This window comes from Embiotoca jacksoni, unplaced genomic scaffold (assembly GCF_022577435.1).
Source record: "Embiotoca jacksoni isolate LCO1_2020_lvr unplaced genomic scaffold, fEmbJac1.0.p SCAF_32, whole genome shotgun sequence".
In the NCBI taxonomy this organism is placed as follows: domain Eukaryota; kingdom Metazoa; phylum Chordata; class Actinopteri; family Embiotocidae; genus Embiotoca; species Embiotoca jacksoni.
Window position 1 is genome coordinate 1,040,740 of NW_027185384.1, and position 21,182 is coordinate 1,061,921.

General features: G+C 44.3%; 1 protein-coding gene across 1 annotated transcript; it reads left to right on the forward strand.

The window, feature by feature from the left end:
• The first annotated feature begins 1,700 nt into the window (after positions 1-1,700).
• On the forward strand, positions 1,701-20,927 carry gnai1 (guanine nucleotide binding protein (G protein), alpha inhibiting activity polypeptide 1). Its single transcript, XM_069164805.1, has 9 exons — positions 1,701-2,286; positions 11,164-11,206; positions 13,100-13,241; positions 13,650-13,807; positions 15,993-16,121; positions 17,633-17,762; positions 17,974-18,127; positions 18,904-19,133; positions 19,626-20,927. The coding sequence occupies exons 1-8, from the start codon at positions 2,169-2,171 to the stop codon at positions 19,092-19,094; spliced, it is 1,065 nt and encodes a 354-aa protein (XP_069020906.1). The 5' UTR covers positions 1,701-2,168; the 3' UTR covers positions 19,095-19,133; positions 19,626-20,927.
• Positions 20,928-21,182: the final 255 nt, after the last annotated feature.

The following is a 21,182-nucleotide window of genomic DNA, read 5'->3' on the forward strand; positions in this document are numbered from 1 at the left end:
AATGTTTTGTATGTTATGTATGTATTCTTTAGGGTTTTAAAAGCTGTTATTGTCATTTTTAGACTTGTTTTAATTGATCATATTTGACCAAATTCAACCAAGTCCTTTTCTTGCTGCACCTACATGTGAAGTGTGTGTTTTTCTAATCAATCTGGAACGATCGTGTTCACGAAAGACAGTGTGACACTGTAAACTACAAAAGAAACACATAACCATCAAGAAATGTGAGTTATTTCTGGGACACACTTAAGAAATACATGCGCGACCTGCAGCTGGAATTAGAAACCTGAAAACAGTAGCAGACACATACATGGACATAAATAATTCATGACATGAAAAATTGTCCTTTTCAAAGAATACGAATGCACTCCGTGTCTGTGGTATTTTTCTGGGTTAGATAAAATGACTTAACCTTTTTTTGTTTCTTGTTATTTCAAACCTGGAGAGGATCTGTATGACAAAAATGGGAAACATCCAGCCCGCATAGTAGAACGGAAAGGTCAACACTGCATACTTGCATTAACTCCTAAAAAAGACACATTTGAAATGGTAAAATTGCAGGGAAAGACAGAGATCATATTTACGCCACAGGGATTTGTGTGGAAAATTTTTGAAGCAAGCAGCAAACGCCTCAAGCCGGACTGTTGACTTTGAAGACTCACACTTGACTTTGTCTCACAGGCTAAATTATTTAAACCACAAACAATGGCTGTGTACACCTGAACGGGTAGGGGATGGGGCGGACACTGGTTAGAGGTGTGGTTCCCATGGGAACAAAGAAATGTAGGCTACTCGGTTACAGTTTAGCCCAAACAGATGTAAACAGTGGGATGTAAGTATTATGATCAGAGAAACATTACTATACTGTATACACACAGTAGCCTTTAGTAATGTAAAATATATTATATGTGGGCTTACCTTTAATCATTTTAGTCAAACTCCTATATAATGATTGTTGTGAATATGATGATTATTCTGTATCAAAATTACAACATGATGTGGCTTATAATCTGAAAATGATGAGCTGTTATTAGGTCAGTCAGCAAAGCATTAGGTTTGATGGTTTGAAATGCGTCCTGTTTGCAAGATGTTTCCGGTTGGGCGTCTACCTTCAAAATAAAAGCGCGAGAACACTATAATGTAGGGTTTGGTTAATCCTTTTCAACGAGAAAACAGAGGAAAATATACAAATATAGAAATGTTACACTCAATACACAAAAAATTGTTTTGTTCTCGAGAATAAATGGGTTAAGCTTTACTGTTCTTTAGTGCTGTGACAATTAGTTAAATAATCTAATACTTGATCGACAACATTTTTTTATTGCCAACTACCCAATGACGAAATGTTTGAAGTAATTTTTTGATGGAAAAATAAAATTTAAATAAATAAAAAAATTATCTAATAAATAATCTAATAAATAATGTTAATATTTTCTGGTTCCTGAAGTCCTCCATGATAATGATCTGATTATCTTGTAGCAGTTGACTACACCTCTGGACAAAACAATAAATTTAAGGCTGCGATTTTGGGGTTTTTGAATAAATTGGTTACCATTGGTTACCACCAATCGGTTTGCCGTTTCATTTTTTTTTTTTTTTTGGGGGGGGGGGGGGGGGGTTAGTGGAAGTCTCGCCTTTTATTGTGAAGAGTTTGACCGGAAGTGTCTCTGTTGTTGCTGCTATCGGAACACGGCGCAGCTCGGTCTCCAGTCCGGGCTGCACATTCAGTCCTAACAGTCGCTGCTGCAACGAATGGAGGCGAACGGACGGCAGAGACATCACCAAGGAATTCTTTCGCTATTGAAATAGCTTTTCCGTCGGATGAAACGAGGATTTTAAACACCCCCCTCTCCCCTTCGTAGACATCTTCAGCCGGGCGAAGAAACGCCAGAGTTTCATTGAAATAGCTTCCTTTTATTTGTGTGTGTGTGTGTGTGTGTGTGTGTGTGTCCTCTCTCCCGCGAACAGATCGATTGCCTGTCATTTAAAAAAAAAAACAAGAAAAGCAACAACAACAAAAAAAAAGGGCGTGTGTGCGGGGTGACGGCAGTTTTAAACAATTAATGTGGGGATATATGGTGTTTTAGATTTTTTTTTTTTTTTTTTTTTTTTTTTTTTTTTTTTTTTTTTTTTACACCATCTGGGGGGTTTGAAGGACACAGTCGAGGATGGGATGCACGCTGAGTACCGAGGACAAGGCGGCGGTGGAGCGCAGCAAGATGATCGACAGGAATCTGCGGGACGACGGAGAGAAGGCGGCCAGGGAGGTGAAGCTGCTTCTGCTCGGTAAGGGAATATATGTGTGTGTGTGTGTGCTTCGCTATGGGTTTGCCCACAGCAAAGAGGATACGGGAGGGGGGGAACACACCCTGCCGGCGAACACCGCGCCAGAGTCGGATAGAGTCTGTGTCCGACGTTGAAGTGTTGCCGAGTTCCGATTCTGCATCTTCAGCTCTTTCTTCTTACTTACTAGTTTAAGTTAACCGTGAACTCTGGCCACTGAACGCAACACCGCATTTCCAACGGTAAAAAAACAAACAACAACAACAACAACAACAACACAACACGAGCCCAAACGTGAACTACACAGTGAAAGTTTGTGTTTTTTTTTAGTTTTTTTTTTTTTAAAGCAAATTAGTTAAATTTTCTTGTAGTTTTTTCTTAATCCCCCCCCACCACCACCACACACACACACACACACACACACACACACACACACACACACACTGCTGTTAGTCTGACACCCATTCAGCCATCTCTGCAGACCATTTGTATTCTCTAAATCCTCTCAACAATGGCACATTTCCTCTCGTCTGGTCCCGTGCCGTGAAAACAGGCCCGTGGCTCATACAACCGTATGAGTCCACTCATTTTTGGGGATGGTTAAAGCTCCAAGCCAAAGTTGAACCTCCTGGCACGGGTGGGAATCGCGATACGACGTTATCGCGATACTTGGGTCAACTACGATATTATTGTAGTTTTAAACTTGCAATACTATGATTCAAATGGTTTGACTCTTTTCTTTTCAATGAGACATTTCAAACAGCTTCTTATATGTGAATGTTTTCTGGTCCCTTTAGCACTCCGTGACAATAAATGGATTTTTGTTGTTGTTGTTGTTGTTGTTGTTGTTGTTGTGGACATGTCGGTTGGGACAAAACAAGACTGCAATTTAGGCTTTTGGAAATGCTCGTCAACGTTTTTCAAAAAATTCGGGACATTTTAAAGACTGACCAATACATTGGTTTATTGAGAAAACGATCCTCAGATTATTAGCCATGACACTTAGTCAACAACTGAACTTAAAGTTAACTTAAAGTCATTTTTGTGGCAGCAGGTGGGGATTGACCAACACTCTCCTGAAAACCTGACAAATGTATTTATTTAATTATAGAATAAAATTTCAACTCTACGCATCGATAAAATATTCCCACGCAAAATATCACGATACTAAACTTGATCGATTTGTTCTCCCCACCGCTACCTCCGATGGATAACGTTGTTGTTGTTGTTTTTATATATATATACCCTCTGGTAGCATTATAATTTCCAGATTTCCTGTGTATAAAGACACATTAAGCCGCAAGTTTCCGTGTTGTTTTGTCATCTCAAGTTCAACGATTCTCCTCACGAAGACAGACTTGAAAACGGCAAGAGTCTTGCGCAACAAAATAAAGGAAATTACAAAAACAAATTGGTCAAAATCGAGTCCCGGTTAGTAAAAGGCACGAAGACACGAGTGGACAATAATATCCATTCAAACTAAATTGTCATTGATAAGCTTAAGCAACTGAGCAGTTGCAGGGCATTAGTTGCTGATGCAGCAATAGCTGCCTCGTGACTCCTTCATTCCTCTCAGCGGTGGCCAGTTGTGACTGACCTTTGTTTACCTAAACAATTTTCAAATCCTCGTGTTTTGAGCGGTGCCTGAGAAAGCGCCGATCGCGTTGGCGAATTGACACGTCCCTCTAAAATCGACCTCGCGGATGAAACTTAAAACGGCGCCGTACACCCGCTGGAGCCTCTCTACGTGTTATTATTATTATTATTATTATTACTATTCGTCGTGTTCATTGGCGCGAGGGCGTCTTGTCACCCCCCCCCCCATCTCCCTCGGACAGCCCCGTACGCCACGCTCGTGTGAAGCGCTCGCGTCCCGGAGCCAGTCGCGTTGTAAACTCGCGGCGTTGCTTTCATGTGGAGAACCGCTGTTGTCCTTGTAAACAAAGACTGTAGGTGACAAACTTTTCCATCAGCCCCCCCACCCCCCACCCCCCTCCCCCCGAGGTGGCTTGCTTTGGGAAATGTTGACATGCACACACTCCGTATGTGGGTTACCAGGACACAAAGTCTTGAGGCCAATGGCAGGAGCAGGCAAAAACACCTGACAGAAGGCACATAATAAGAGCTGCATTTGCATCTTTTGTGGGACATGGTTGTGAGCCAGAGCGAGATGAAACAACATCTCCTCGTGGGTTGTTGTTTTTGGACGGCTCTGAAACACACTTTGTACCAACTTGGTGTTCATTGAATCGCACACATCAAACGCACTCATATCTTTTTTTTTTTTTTTTTTTTTGTCTCTTGGGACGAAGACGCCGTTTAATCACGTGTCAGTGGAGTTTTGTTTGAACAGGAATGTGCATACTTTCTCGTTTAAAGGTAGGATACATTCCTCGGCTGCTCGGGAGGCCAGACGGGGCTTGCCGATCGAAGGCGAGCAAGTTGGGTCAAGTTCCTGCTGGGGCGGATTACGGGTTTCCGTCGGGCCGTTTGCTCTGACACAAACCATGTGGCGTCGCCTTAACCTTTTCCACGTCCGATAGTGACCGGTTTTTTTTGCCGTGACGGCAAATCCCCCCCCACACACACACACCCACCCCCTTATCTCCTTTTGATCCGTTCGCCGTGGTAGCCCAGGTAACCCACGCGGCTTCTTCTTCGGGTTACTGCCTGAAGGGACACGCAGGGCAGGCTGGGATGCGAGGAGAAAGGAAAAGAGGGGCTGTAAGATGAGAACACGGCGAATGACTAGACGGGAGCATTAAAAATGAAAAAGCTCCGCTGCGGTGAAGCAAAGGGGAGCCCGAGTTCGGCTTTGGAGTTGTTTACCTCGCGGATAAACAGCCTGCTGAAATGATACTTTCTTTTTGAGGTTGTCGAGTCGCAAGCAATTCAGGAGTATACTTTTCTCTAAACGCACCCTGTCGACAGTGTGGTTTGAGAGTAAATAGCTGGCAAGGCTCCGTTGATGTTTTTTAATGCCCTCGGAGAACATAACATCTTTTGTGCGTCTTGCGCTGGTGACCCCGACCAAATGTGTGTAGATGTTTGTGTGTGTGTCACCGCAGCAGATTGGTAATGTGGACCACCTGGTTATCCGGCGCTGTCCTAAATGTTCATCACAGGCTAATGTTCTCTCTTTCTCTCTCTCTCCCGCTGTCGCTGGCATGATATCAACTCACTGACGTTAAAAAAAAAAAAAAAAAAAAAAAAACGACATTTGCATGAAAAAAAATGATGAGTCTTTTGTGAGACGATGCGCACACCGTCGGGTCCAAACCAGCTGGCAGGCTCAGGTTTCCGTTACCGAGAGAGGAAATGTGATCCTCCCCGTTAAAAAAAACGAACATATTTCTCATTAAACTGCGAGTCTTTATTTGGCTCTCCATTTTATTTCCATTATCTCCAGGACCCAATTATCCTACTATTCATATCTGCATGCTAAAATAGATTAAAATCTCCCCAGCCTAATTACTCTTTCTAGAGCCGTCATGCAACAGTGGGAAGATTTTAATTAATAATCCTTAGGCTTCTTCTGACTTTCTGTCTTTGGTCTCTTTTTTAAAAAATTTCTTTTAATGTTTTCCTATATTTTTGAAATTATGTAACCGGCATCGGCAGATATGTAGTGCAACATGGCTGTGCGACTCCTCCTCGAGACAGAGGACCCCTTCACAGTAAACGACAAAGTAGTTCAATTGTTTCGTGTTCCCTTATTGCTTTAAGCCTCATTAGACAACACAGTGAAGAGTTCAGCGTGTGGCAGCCTGCGCAGGAAGCAATCTGTCAGCTGTCGATTTGCATTTTTGCCGGATCGATCCGTGTGATTTAGCGCGGTCACCCCCCCCCACCACCACCACCACCACCACCACCACCACGGTGGGCAGTAGCACTGCTCGGAGGCTCCTGGAATCCTTCATGAGTGACTCATACTTAAATCTCCCCCCTCCTCTTCCTCCTCAGGGGTGCAGCAAGAAAAAAAAAGAAGAAAAAAAAGAGGAATTGGATAGTGAGCGAGAGGAACAATAAATCATAACGGGAAAATGACTGTAGGAGACGGGGAGAGTGTAAAAGAGGAAGAGGGATGTGTGCTGCTGAAGAGGAGTGGAAAACCAAGAGAGAGAGAGGAGGTCGATGGCGTTTGGGCTCAGGCTCCTAATGTGGCATTACTAATGTGTTTAGCACATTGTGCCAACCTTCATTAGACCCCTCTTGGGCTTTTTGGAGTACTCACCTAAAAGTGGACGTGTTGAACTGGCAGTCTGGCCGCTGTAAACCTCCTGAGCCACACAAATTTAACTTCATGCCAGTGATCCGAACCCAAAAGCAGCATGAATGAAAATAGCTTTTACTAGCTTTAATTCTGGCCGGATTAGTAATTCTCCGAGGCATTTATCAGCCACGGTATGGTTTATCTATAAATGGAGAAGGCCCAGGCACGCACGCCATTGTTATGAAACAGCCCTCGTCCTCGCCGACTTCTTACATAGGGGAAGATCAACCGGGGGGGGGTGGGGGGGAGTTCCAAGTGGAACGATGTGTTTGCGGTCGGTAGATAGGAACGTCTCTGTTCTCTGTGGGAGAAGAAGCGAGAGCGGGGAGGGAGGGAGGGGGAGGGTGGAAGGGACGACCCACCATTTTTACTGCAAGCCTGAATTTTCCCAAAATAGTTTTGAACCACTGGAAGCAGAAACCAGCTGCTCCAGTGGTTGCGAGTCTGAAGCTGTTTAGGGGTGGGCGTATCAAAGCTGTGGGCGTGTAACATGACTCTGCACAAAGAACGAAGGGTCACGCTCCTGGTTCCATGCAACCCTTAAAGACTTGTGTGTGTGCGTGTGTGCGCGTGTGCGTGCGTGTGTGTGTGTGCGTGTGTCAAAATCAGTACGACTTTGGTTTGTGTTGAGGCTTCGACTGCAGCCACACCCTGATGATATCACTGCTTAGCTCCAAGTCACTCGTATGAACACATGGCTCACGTCTCATTTAATTAAAATGAAGACGTAGACACAAAATTTATAGGATTTGTCCAATTCTAACCGTCGGAGTCCTTTAATTAGTACACGTACTTGCTACCGTAGAAGTTGTACGCCTGGTTTAAATTTCTGTGGAAACTGACCTGGCATTTAGGGTAGATTCCCATGACGATGTAATCGTCTACTTTGGTTGCATGATGCAAAGTGATAACACGTTTTTCGCAACCCGGGAGGTCCCATTATCATTTCCACAGAATTAAAGCAGCATTTCTCTTAAATGTCATCAGAGTTAGAACAAATGTTTTTTTTTAAGTGAGGACAAAAACCTGAAGCGGTTTGGATTCATTTTATTTATTTTAGTGTGTAAAATGCAAGATGGTCCCAAAACACTATTGACAAAGGGACACAGCAAGCAAACAAAATAATAAACAACCCCAGTAGAAACCTAACCTAACCGTAGCAGTATATATGTCTATTTATGTTTTATACGTTTATTTGTGTCTGTCTGTTTTTGTCTTTTGCACGTTGAGAGAAAAGTGACAAATTCTTTGTATGTGTTCACAAACCAGGCCAATAAAGCTGATTCTGATTCTGATTCTGAGAGGAGCCTGAAAAGCTAAAAGCTCTACTTCCTATTCTACTTTTGGAAACTCTGGGACTCACTAGTAAGCCTTTACTCTGAGAGCAAGTCTTCTGTTAGGATAATATGTTGCGATGAGTTCTTTAAGATATGATGGAGCTCGGTTATTAAGTGTTTTATATTTAAAGAGAGGGACTCAGTCCTAAATCATCAATAGAGTTGCAGCTCTGAATGGGAGGTGTCTGTATTTTGTGCTCGGAGCACCCTGTCAAAAAAAACAAAAACAAATAAAAACTGCAAGCAGTGATGTACGGGCCCTCGCACTCCGGCACCGCTGCCTCCCCGAAGCCGTCCCGCCGAAGCCGTCCCGCCAAAGCCGCCTCCCCGAAGCCGTCCCGCCGAAGCCGTCTCCCCGACGTGCAGCGCACGAGGGGCCGCGTATACCCGCTTAAAGTTGCTATTTTTGTCTCGTTTCCTGTCTCCAGCAGGGGGCAATGACGAGCCGTATGTCCACATCAACTTGCAAAACGCATCAGATGTATCATCTCACCACGCCGGATGTATGTGCCACGTTTCGTGAGGTTTCAAGCATCAAACTTTGCAGCATCATCACGCCCATTGACAAAGTCGAACAAATGTCTCAATATATCATCAACTACATGTTTAGGTTATTGTGACCCGACTTTACGTTCATGGGCTCAACCAGCTCGACGTAGAATGTGAAAGTATGAAAAGTGTAATTTCCAGTGGCCAACAGGGGGCGCTATGACTATGAGCGAATATTACCCCACAGGGGTATTCAGGGCGGGGCTGTTATCGTACCTGTGATGTTTGGAGAAGGTCGGTCCATGTACATAAGATTTAAAGCAACTCGTAGTTTCATGGCGAGACGCTCAAAATGGCCGCCTCACACGGGCACACACATCGATGAAAACAAATTATTTTGATAACTTTTAATCCCAAACATGTTTTCTATCCATAGAACCTAAATTTAAGTCGGTCCGACAAAATCCCTAGGACTAGTTCGACAAAGTACAACGTGTCAGAATCGCCCAAAATGGCGACTAAATTCAAAATGGTGGACTTCCCGTCCAGTTGACGTAACGGTGCAATGTAACTTTTTTGTGCGTCTAGGTGTGATACACGTGTCCACCGGATTTCGTGAATTTAGGTAAATGTGGCCGCCGGGGCATCTCTTTAGGGGGCGCTCTCGAGCCGTTTGGCCGCGCCCACTCGCGACTCCACTGGAATATGAAATTTTTCACCGGGAGACATACGCGTATCCACTTTCATGAGTTTTTGAACATGATAAAGCCTCCAAAAAGGCAAATCACTTTACGTAAGGAGAAGAACGACCAAGAACAATAATTTTTTTTTTAAGGAAATACAATAGGGCTTTCGCACCGATGCTCGGGCCCGAAAAAAAAGTACACTTTCTTCGGATGTCACATCCCTAGCAGTTAACTGTCCTTTGTAAGGAGGCCACTTTGAACTCCGGTGTGAACTCGTAGCCTGCCCATAAGTGGATTTTCACGCGCCCCACACTCTGTGTCGGTATGTGAAGTGTCTCTGGCATTGTGAAAATGGCTCTCGGGCACGCCGAGGACTGCGACTGTGCCAGCTCACCAGCCGGGCCGAGCCCAGTCGAGCGGCGCATGCAGCGTCTGTGTGCGAGTCCCAGAGGGATTCACACAGCCGAGTGTTTGGCCTCCGAGCACAGGGAGCTGCCACTGTACTACACCCCCCCCCCCCCCCCCCCCCCCCCCCCCTCTCTGGGGCGCCTGTGTGGTGACACGTAATTAAAATAATGTGTCCTCAGGTGAATCTCATCCACTGAATATACTGTGCCGGAGCTGTGCTGTCAGCACACTGTTGTTACCGCGAGGGGAAAGTTTGTAGGAAGTGAAGACACTTTCTACACTGCGTAAATATATATATTTTTTTTTTAATTGATTTTTGGGTTTTAAATCTTATGATAAATAATTCTCTGGAGGAGCTGTTGCTACAGCGTGAAGCAGGCTTCACGAGAGGCACGTGTAAGAGATGCATTGTGTCTGGGTTTTTTTGGTTTTTTTTTCTTTTTCTGTTTCTGTTGCAACCACAAGGAAAGTGGAACTAGATGAGTTGGATGATTTATTTTGCAAGAGCACACCATCTCGTCTCTGCTGACATTATCACGAGGTGGCAGATAGCGGTAGATTTTGTGACACGATTCCACTTCCCCTTTTTTTTTTTTTCTTTCCCCGTTTCTCGAGCCGAGAGAGAAGTTGTGGGTGTTTACTCGGGGAATGGACGCGCTCAAGTGGTTTGGAAATTCCTCCCTAGTGGCAGAGGAGCGTGATGTCCGCTCCAACCGGCTCCAACCAGAGACTCTGCTGCTGTAATGCGAGGACATCGATTGCACATTAGTAGATCTAATGTCGTTTATGGTAATACATTAGAGCATGAGTGGACAGAATGTGGTTTATCAGGATGGCTTTGATTGGTGAAGGAGAAATCTCAATAATAGGGCACTTCCAAGCAGCTGGTGATGGAGCATCAAACACAGTCGAGGGGGGGGGGGGGGGGGGGGGGGGCATGTGTATGGTGCGTAATGGTCAACAGCCACGAAGGTGACTATGGCCACACGCGGCACATTTGGTTGGATGTTAAGAGAACAGTTGCCGTGACGCTGCGACGTTTAAAAGCCCCCGCCCTCCCCCACCCCCCAATCTTTTCACCGTAGTTGCGTAAACCGCCCTCGATCGGATCAGCGGACGGCGCCGAGTGCACTCGCCGCCTTGAAGTAACGCTTTAGATCACAGGAAGTCACAGCAACTGTCAATAATGATCTACTTTACTGTTGGCCGCGGCGCCAAGAGCCTTCTTGATGTGAAGCCTCAGCTGAGTCTTCAGTCTCACAAACATAGATCACAAAACAGTCATCTGATCGAGCATCGAATAAATAGTGTATTCGGCTCGAACTGCCGTGAGCTGAGGCCAAACCCCAAGTCAAAAGACTCCTTTTAACCTAAACACTCGTTCATACACAGATTTCAAGTCACACACACACACACACACACACACACACACACACACACGTTTGTGTTTCTCACTTCTTCTTTGGTTGAGGTTATGTTCAGGTTTCATTCTCATGCCCAATTGGTCACATCGGATTCTTGCATGAAAACCTTGTGAGATTTTGTTTGAAATATCCAGATAAAGAAAGTGGGCCGGTTGACATGAGGGTTAAGAATTGGTGAGGAAAAAGACAGATTGAGATTCAGATGTCCTCTGGGCCTCGTGTATGAACCGAAAAAATAACCCCCCGTTTCTTCTCTTTTTCAGGTGCTGGTGAATCAGGAAAAAGTACAATTGTCAAGCAGATGAAGTGAGTTCCTTTCACCACTGTTTACATCTAACCTGCACACTGCACAATCAAAATCAGCTTTTTTTCTTCTTCGACTTCCCTGATCGGATATGCGTAGTGGCGCCGCTCTAGATTACACAGCACAGGAGTATTCATTTTCCACAACACAAACAGTGTCAAACACCAATCATGCTTTTATGGCGTCTCTATGGGGTAATGTTACGCTCTGTGAAACGCAGTACAAACAGGTACTGTGCATAATGGATCATGAAGACAACCCAGAAGAATACATCAATATAGACTGTGACTATGCATCATCCGCAAAGCTGCGCGTGTGTCCTGCATGTGAATTACATTTTTCATAAACCTTCATCAGCCCGTAGACGCTCGCGCGTCAGAAGCATGGTACTTTTGAGCAGCTGGTGTGCTGTAATGTTGTTTTATCTATCGGTTCTTGATCTGCATGAGATGTGCAGAACACCCTTCCTGTAGATTTAATTTCCTCCCCGTGGGGAAAGTGGTGCTGGGAGATATGTGTGATTGGAAGAAAAGTGCTAATTGTTAGCACAATACATCTGACAGGTAGGAAGTAAAAGCTGAAAGCTGGTTTTTAATTTGCATTATGCACTCGCTGTCTTTCTAAATATTGGAAGACTGCTGAGATTCTGTGTGTTCTCATCAAATCCCAGGAAAAAAAAATGTACAACAGAGCTGAAACTATTCAAACATTCGTTTTAAGTCGTTTTTCGAGCAAAATGGCCAAATGGCTGCTTCCTGCTTCTCGGTTGGGAGGATTTGCTGCATTTCTTTTGTCTGTTGCGGTCGTAAATTTAAGGTTTGAGAGGCTTTAATCTGTCGAGCAAAACAAGCAGTTTGATAATGAGCTTTGGCGAATCATGACTTGCTTTTTAGATTGTTTTGTGCCATTTTTTTAAGACCAAACAACGAGTTGATAAATGGATAAAATATTGGGCAGATTAATCGACCTGTTATTTGTAAGCCCACTCAGAAGCACTAGCCTGGCTCTGCCTGCCTGGCGCTTACAGCTTCATTGCTTTCTGTGATAGTAGTCTGGAAATCCTGTTCGCATAAAGGGCCAACCAATCAGCAACAAGTGGGCGTGGCTAGGTGACAGGACATGGAAGTCGAGGGGTTTTCTTAAGTCAAATGTCCCCACAAAGGCGACGAGGTAGAATTGGATGAAGCGATACAAACGGATGTCGCAATGCCGGCAAGTATCAAGGAATTAAAGCCGGAGAAAGAACAATCCCCCTTGTATCCTGTTTGTTGTGGACGCGGCGCGGCACTCTGCTCACATTGGTGGGGTTGATCGATACATTAGCGTTAGCTCGGGGGGGCCTGAAAGCCAGAGAGGAAGCTGGAATGGACTGAAAGACAAACACAATGTAGGGTTTTTTTGTGCCTTTCATTGGATTTGTTGACACTGACAGAAGTTTAGAGTGACGCCAGCCCTTTGTGTGCACCATAATCATGCCTCAGCTCAAAATTGTTACGGTAAAGTAAACTGCCTGAACTCCCAAGATGATAATTGGACATTGTGTGCATTCAGCTGCCGCTCCTATCCAGACCGGCGAACACCGAGTGCAACTGCGGAAAAAGCTTCTTTTCCCCGGATGACGGTAATTCCAGCAGCCAGAAATGAGCAGCGAAAGAGATCAGGGCCATCGTGGCCGCGCGGTGTTTGTGCGGACATCACAACGAGCAGGGAAGCAGGGAGTGTTACGAGCTGTGCTGAAGAGAAAAAGAAGCCTTGTCTTTTTTTTTTTTTTTTTTTTAGGAAGAGTTTGTCAAGTGTAAATGAGTTTTTGCGCCTGTGAAGGTAAACAGCTCGACTGCTCACCAGTTGTTGTCGTTGTTGTCCTCCTCCCTCCTCCCCTCCCTTTCTTTCTGCAGGATCATCCACGAGGCCGGCTACTCAGAAGAAGAATGTAAGCAGTACAAGGCTGTGGTCTACAGCAACACCATCCAGTCCATCATCGCCATCATCAGAGCCATGGGCCGCCTCAAGATCGACTTTGGTGACGCCGCAAGAGCCGTGAGTATAAGAGAGGGGTGTCATCGGGTCGGGTTAGAGTACAAACCTGAGGTACATTTGGTGGCGTTGGAAAACAAGCGGGTTGTAGCCTTAAACGCTCGAAAATGCATTCTGTAATTGTCGCTCTCGGGGAAAGTAATGTCAGGTTTGGATGTGGTCGTGATTTCAGAGGCCGTTTCAGGTTGTTTACACGTAACCGAAAACGTATTTTACTGATTTTAAAGTGAAATTAGGTGACGGGACATTTTGTATTTGACACTAACGAAGCAGTCTTTCATCGTGAAATCACTCTTATAACCTTGCGAGTAGCATTTCAGCTTGTTAGCAGGTTAATGTCTATCACGACGGTGATGTAATAACTTTAACGGCTGCGTTATGATATTGACACCTCCGCGTCTCCTCTCCCAGGATGATGCACGGCAGCTGTTTGTGCTGGCGGGCTCGGCAGAGGAAGGCTTCATGACCGCCGAGCTGGCCGGTGTCATTAAACGTCTCTGGAAAGACGGAGGCGTTCAAGCCTGCTTCAGCCGCTCCCGCGAATATCAGCTCAACGACTCGGCGGCATAGTGAGTCACACAAACAAACACACAAACGGTCGAGTCGACAATTGCTAGGTTGGCCAAAGTTGTGAGTCATCCACAGAGAAGAACTCGAACGATCCTGCGCACACCAATTTGTGTCAACAGCTTCTAATGACAACGTCGCTCACATCAGATGACCGGTCGCACAAAATTACTGAAATTTCACTGCAAACACTCAGAAAGCTGCAAGGCAAGTTTTATTTGTCGAGCACATTTCAACAACAAGGCAACTCAAAGTGCTTCACATAAAACCATTAAAAGCATAAAAACATCAGGCAAAAGAAAAGGACATTTTAAAAACAATTGAGAACACTGATTAAAACTTTAAAAACGGTTATTCAGCAATTATTAAGCAAGCTGGAAAAAAAAGGATAAAAGTTATGGTGCAGTTTAAGAAATAAAATACAGTAGTAAGACTACAGAAATGGAAGAAATGAATCAACATCCTTGAATCTGGTTTAATGACACGCAGCAGCAAACAGGAAAGTCTTCCATCTTGATTTAAAGGAGCTGAGGGGTCTCAGCAGACCTGCAGGTTTCTGGGAGTGTGTTCCAGATATGTGGGGCACACAAACTGATGCATCTGTCTGGACTTTTAGACTGTCAATATTTGCCTTGCTCTCACCAGCTCGGAGAGCGGCGGCCGGAACGACTATTTAATCTTTGACCTCGCAGTTTAGCGCAGGAACATTTGCAACCTCACCAAAGTCACACAAGGAAACTCTCTCTGTGAGCTGGCTTATTTCTCTTTACCAGTTGGAGCCTGGCGTGTATTGCGCAAGAGCCCTTGGCACTAAAATAAATTATATCATCACAAGGCAGCTCCTGTGATGTTGTTGTTGTTGTTGTTGTTGTGGTTGTTGTTTTTTGGGGAGGAGCCACTCGCCTTGTTTTGTTGGAGCTGCAGCGGTTGACCGTTTCTAATTGGTTCCTCTAATCCTGCCGTCCAGGGGCTTTTCATGAATAGGAAAAAGAACATCGCTAAACCGTGTGTATGTTTTTTTAATATCTTGGAAGACAAACAAAAGGCTCGTTTTGCGTGAAGGGGAGATTACTTGTGTTTGTCTGCTCGCAACGAGACCTTACTAATCTGTCTCCCTTGTAATGTTTCAGCAGCAACCTTGAGCTATTAAGCGGAGTCATAATAATGTCCCGAGTGAGTAGGTTAATTGGTGATGCTCCGTACGGGCACTGCAGATGCACTCGTGTAGTTACAGCTGTCAATAATAACCAAAATCCAAATAAGTTGAGAAATAATTCAAAAGTTTCAGCATCAGTTTGAACAAATTGAATCAATGTATTGTGAAATTGTTGGAAATCTTTGGGACTTAAAAAAAAAAAAAAAAGAAGCTCTATTCTATTGGCAAAAGTTTTAATCTTTACGTGGTTGCTGTGGGAGTACAATCAGGAGATTGTTTAGTTTGGCTGATGTGCCAAAGGTTTGCTGAAAGGAATAAAAGAAGAAAACTGAATCAGAATGAATATAAATAGCTGCCTGTTCCCACACGGGATCACGAGAGAGTCGAACCCAGCAGGATCTTCATTTGGTTAAAATGTGGGACAGCGCCCTCGACAGATGGCTCATCCATTACAGGCCTATGACACGCACACACGGAGACAAGCGCGCTCACACGTAGGGAGTTTCCAGTTCAGCTGCATCATATTGTTGCGGTGCGGGAGGGAGCGCAGCACCCGAGAGGGAACCCACCAACCACAGAGAGAACAATGTCCACTGCCCACTGAAAAGACCAGGGCTTAGACCAAAACCTCGGCTCTGTTTGCTGCGGCGCAGCGGCTCGAACTGCTAAGCCACTGTGCCTTTGTGTCTAAATATAACAAAGGCAAATTTTGTGTGCTGTCGCCTAACTGCTTGCGCAGGGTTTTATTTTTGGCTAATTATGGTTGATTTGATTGCAACTCAAACTTCACAACCCGTATAATGACCCTGTCGACACTGAACTCGGCAAATATGACTTGTTTTCAGTCGGGAATATAGAACGTATCACTGTGAATGTATTGGGAGGTATTTGTTTAACTGATACACCCTTGACCTTGATACACTTTCCGCCTCCTACGGTCTTTTTCTCCGTCTCTCTCGCTCTCTCTTTGCTTTTGCTCTCTCTGCTTTTCTTTTCCCCTCTTTATGTTCTTTTCTTTGTGTCCTCCTCAGCTACTTGAACGATTTGGACAGGATATCCCAGGCCACCTACATCCCAACTCAGCAGGATGTCCTGAGGACCCGAGTCAAAACCACAGGCATCGTGGAGACGCACTTCACGTTCAAAGACCTGCACTTCAAGTGAGAATTCCTTCACTTTGTCACAACTGGCTCCGACTCAAAGTGTTTTTACACAACGGCTTAATTAGCTTTCCTTCCGGTCTCTGACTCATTCACTCCCAAAGAAATTCCCTTTGTACTTGTGCAGCTGTAAGTTGTGGCACAGCTTGTGAAGGTGTTGCGCACATCAGCCGTGACTCAGCTGTGGCCTTGCGATAACAAACGCAGACAGGAAGTGGAGGCGGTTGGCTTGATGATGTCACGGTGCCAGAGGTTTTTGTAGTCAATTCCAGCATCTTTGAAATGAGAGCAGAAGTTCCTTATAACTATCTCCACGGAAACAAACGGACACACATTACTAAGCCGAAGGTGCTTTATGTAATATAAGAATGACACATCAGTGGCTGAGCAGCGATCTGAAGGCGTTTCTTTAGTGTACAGTCGCTGTGAATGTAAACGGAATGAAAAGGGGCTGACCTGCTGAGCCGGAAGTCTGTCGTTCGCAAGTTGAATGAGTTTTACACAAGCAGCAACCAACAGTGACGTCACCCACCGGTCCGTGAACGGCCGTCATGAAGCCTCCAGTTTGGATTTTGGCCGACAGTTCGGAGCGGTTTGGAGCAGGAAGTGACCATATTTGGACGAGCTGGGAGGGTCAGTGAGCGGTGGATCTGACTCGATCCGATTGGACGATACTACGTCCCGCCCACCGATAGCTGTAACCTGACTGCACCACAGGCCTATCAATCAAACAGACACGCCAAAAACCACGGCTTATTGAAGTTTATTTTCTAATTTATCACAGGATTATTTTCAGACGGACGGCCAGAAAACTAATAAGAAGGACTGACTTTAGCGAACAACACTGAAAAAAACTCATGGTAAAAATATTTTAGAATTTTATGAGACTAGTAGAAGCCGGAGGCTTTTTGGATCCAACCTCTAGTGGCCCTCTGTGAAATTGCAGCTTAAGGCACTTCCGCATCGTCCTCATTTTACAGAGCCGGAAGTTATGTCCCACTTTTATATACAGTCTGTGGTCCCAATTCTGTCAATTCTTCTGTGCTTTTCCCTCCTCCAGTCGTCGCCTTAAAACCCAAAGTGTTTCCAGAAGAACCTTGTGCAGTCCAGCAGGAGAATTACAAAAACTAAATGAATCCATTGTTTGTTATTTTGACATTTCCCATTGCACCACAGTTGCATGATTGTTTTGCTGGCAAAAAAACAAAGGTGTGCCTTTCAAATCTGATTTGAATGTGTACTTTGTAGTTAGATGTGCTTATTAAAAAAATCTAATTGTCCTGAACGTGAGAAACATTACAGGTCATGCCCGTCTGGTGAACTTTGACTCACATGATGGCCGTACTTGAGCGTTTCTGTTTTCTTTCCCTTTTATTGACAAGCGTCATCAGTAAACGCTGCAGCCAGACCGGAGCAGTGACAGCATCCGGACAGACTTTTTTTTTTTTTAAATTTTGCCTCTAGGTTTCATACACGCTTTGTATTTCACGTGTTCGTGCTTCCATCTCCAGAATGTTTGACGTCGGAGGTCAGCGGTCCGAGAGGAAGAAGTGGATCCATTGCTTCGAGGGCGTCACCGCCATCATCTTCTGCGTGGCCCTCAGCGATTACGACCTGGTGCTGGCTGAGGACGAGGAGATGGTGAGCAGTTCAGCCGTGTGACTCGGGGAGAATAACGTAACAGCGGGCGCTCTACGCTCGAATGGCGGCGGGTCAGAGGAGTAGACATAAAGGACAGCTTCCGCTCAAGATTCCTCCGCGTTTGTGGATCACTGAGCAAAGCACAATGGCAGACGTCAGTTTTCATGTTTTTTTTGTTTTTTCTCCCCTCTCTCCCCCCTCCTCCCGTCAGAACCGAATGCATGAGAGTATGAAGCTGTTCGACAGCATCTGCAACAACAAGTGGTTCACAGACACCTCCATCATCCTCTTCCTCAACAAGAAGGACCTGTTTGAGGAGAAAATCAGGAGGAGTCCTCTGACTATCTGCTACCCAGAATACGCTGGTGAGACCCGACTTGTAATTGTTATCTTAGTATTTGAAACGAGGTGAAGTGCTCAGTTACTTTTTATTGAAAATGGCAAATGTGACAACGAATGCTCTCACCTCAGGAAAAAACATTCGACCTTAAATTGTGAGCCATACTTTGTCATGTTTTGAGCAACTTAGGTTAAAAATAAATAAATAAAATGGGACATTTTTCTATATATACAGGTGCATATGCTCTTCAAACAAGTTTAAACTGCTGATTCTCCTCAAGTTTTAAGAATCTAAATTAATCTGTAGGAAAATAAAGTATAAATATGAAGGCAAAGTTATCTCAAATTAAATAAACATTCAGATTTATCTAATCCTAAAACTGTTTACAAATCCTCAAATCAAAGCTATCAACTGATGTGATGACGTCGATTTTGGTCTTAACTGCGAACCCTGGCAGCAAAGGCTTACTGCACACATGCTGCATCATGGGAAACGATTGTCCCTTCAAAATATATATATATATATATATATATATATATATATATATATATTTTTTTTTTTTTACTTTTTATTTCTTTGCATACATACACACTCCAAAAGGCCATGCGACCCAGTTTTTGGATCACGACCCACCAGTTGAGAATCACTTTTAAAGCAACATATAGATCATTTAGGTAATGCGTGCTGAGCAGGATGAAGCCCAGCCATGTTATTCATTACCTCCGACCATACAAATATGTTTTCAGTGTCTCTTCCTATGCGGTGACTTCCTGTCTACCTCTTCCTCCTCGTCTTTTCCAGGCTCCAACACGTACGAGGAGGCAGCCGCCTACATCCAGTGTCAGTTCGAGGACCTGAACAAGAGGAAGGACACCAAGGAGATTTACACCCACTTCACCTGCGCCACAGATACCAAGAACGTGCAGTTTGTGTTTGACGCCGTCACCGACGTCATCATCAAGAACAACCTGAAAGACTGTGGTCTCTTCTGAAGATGACGACGGGGAAGACGACAAACCTTTTCTTTCTTGGTAAGGAACTCCTCACCGTCGTTCCTCCACACAGCCGGACCTCGATGGGTTCCCGCCCCGTTGCGTGGCTCACGTGGTGGACATGTGTGCGTCTCTGCATCATGGATGAAGGCACATGTCGGCGTTAGAGCTGAATCTGTGTCTCAGGGTGGAGTGGGAGTTGCTGAGGAAACAAAGGGAACCTGGTTTTAAATTTATGAAAGCAGTGAAGCTTTGGGAGTTGGCCTTACATTATTTTATTTATTTTTTTAGAGATGAACTATTCAGATTTATGGGAGATCATAGCTGCCGTTGACCCTAAAGATGCAGGATAATCCATCATGATTTAATCACTGAAATCCATCTTTTATCAAAGGCTTTTTTTTTTCTTTTTTTTTTTCCCCCTTTTGATGTACGTGGGCTGATAATGTTTAAAGTAGAGCTCTGTAAATCCCATCCCTCGTCTATATGTCCTTCTTTCATGTTTCGTTATTTCTCCTCTTCTGTCCTCAGGCAGTGGAGCCAGATTATTGTGCATCTTTGGTGGGGAGGACGAGAAGAGTCGGGAGGATCAATCACGGACCAGTGCTGTACTATATGCCACTTTTAACAGCTTTATTTATGTTTTTTTTTTGTCTTGGAACATTTTGAACTAGCGTTACAACATTTGTGTAGGATGTTTGTATCATTGTAAAACCGTCAGATTTTCGCACATTTCTTTTTCTTTTAACCTTTTGAAGGGTTTTTTGTTTTGTTTTGTTTTGAATTCTCGTGGAGAAGGAGGAGGTCACGTTTTTTTGTTGTTTTTTTTCGGTTTTTTTTGCTGTTCCTTCTGCCGCTGTCTCTGGAAAAGGAAACTTTGCCGTTGGTGGAAATGCTTCTTTTCTTCCTTCCCGACAACCAAAAGGGAAGAAAAGAGGTACAACTTTGAGTCCAGTTTGTTGGTACTTGTGCCTTCGCATGCCTTTTACTGCGGTCGTAGTCCCAATGCTTGTTCTGTTGCCTGCTGAATTGTTCTAGACATAAAGAGGTAAACTGTTTTCATATGTTAGTGTCTCCGCTATCTTCTATGTGCACACCACTGAGCTATCAGGAGGGGGATTTCCCTCTGGTCTAAAGGTACATGGGTCTCCGTGGTGACCAACATGTAGCCTCCACAGTCCCCTGCCCCCACCCGCCATGACAATGGGAGGCCTCGCTGGCCGATCACACAGTACAATACTGAGATGTATATTGTTATATTCACCCACAAATCTGGGGTCCTGGTTTTTAAACAGTGTATGAAATATACATTCATCCCAACCATTCACAAGATGGTTAGTGAGGCACAGAGCTCGTAATACGCTCGTGTTTTAACTACACAGACCAGAGTGGGGCACATTTTACTGTATATTTTAATGTATTTGGAGGAGAGGTTATGGAGTTCTTGGTGTTAAAGAGAGGAGAAACTGAAACACAGAGCAGATTGCCGGAGAGGTTGAGGACGAGGTCTGAAATGTTTTAAGGTTCAGACGTCGTTCTTGGATCCTGTTTTGAGATATATTCGAGAGTAGAGGCACAGCTTGAGGATCCGTGAAGCCTTTTTTCTTGGGGCGATGGAAACTTAAAGGGTCGAGGGAGCCTGGTCTGCGATTCTAGATCAGCACTACTTTGCCAAGAGGAGTGATGATTAATATGGTCCTGGATTTGTTCATATATATAAAAAAAAATTAAAAAACTGCCACAACTGTCAATGTATGTGTATGTTCTCCATGGAAGGAGAATCTTTGTAGACTCATCTCCCTTATTTTGCTAATAAAACACATTTACAAACCATGTGGAGTAGCTGTATTATTATGCATGATGCTGTTACTTGAGTTCGCCGCCAAAGCACGAAGCAGGATAAATACATTTAATTGTGCTCCCCTTTTTCAATCTCTTGGATCGTTTCCTCTGTGTCATGCTGCTGTCACATCCTCCCCTAAAAGATAAGATACCTCTTAAATATGATCAAATAGGAGTTTTCTTGTATGTCAAATGCAAAATGTACTTCATTCTTCTAATGAAGTACATACTTTTCTTTTTTTTTTT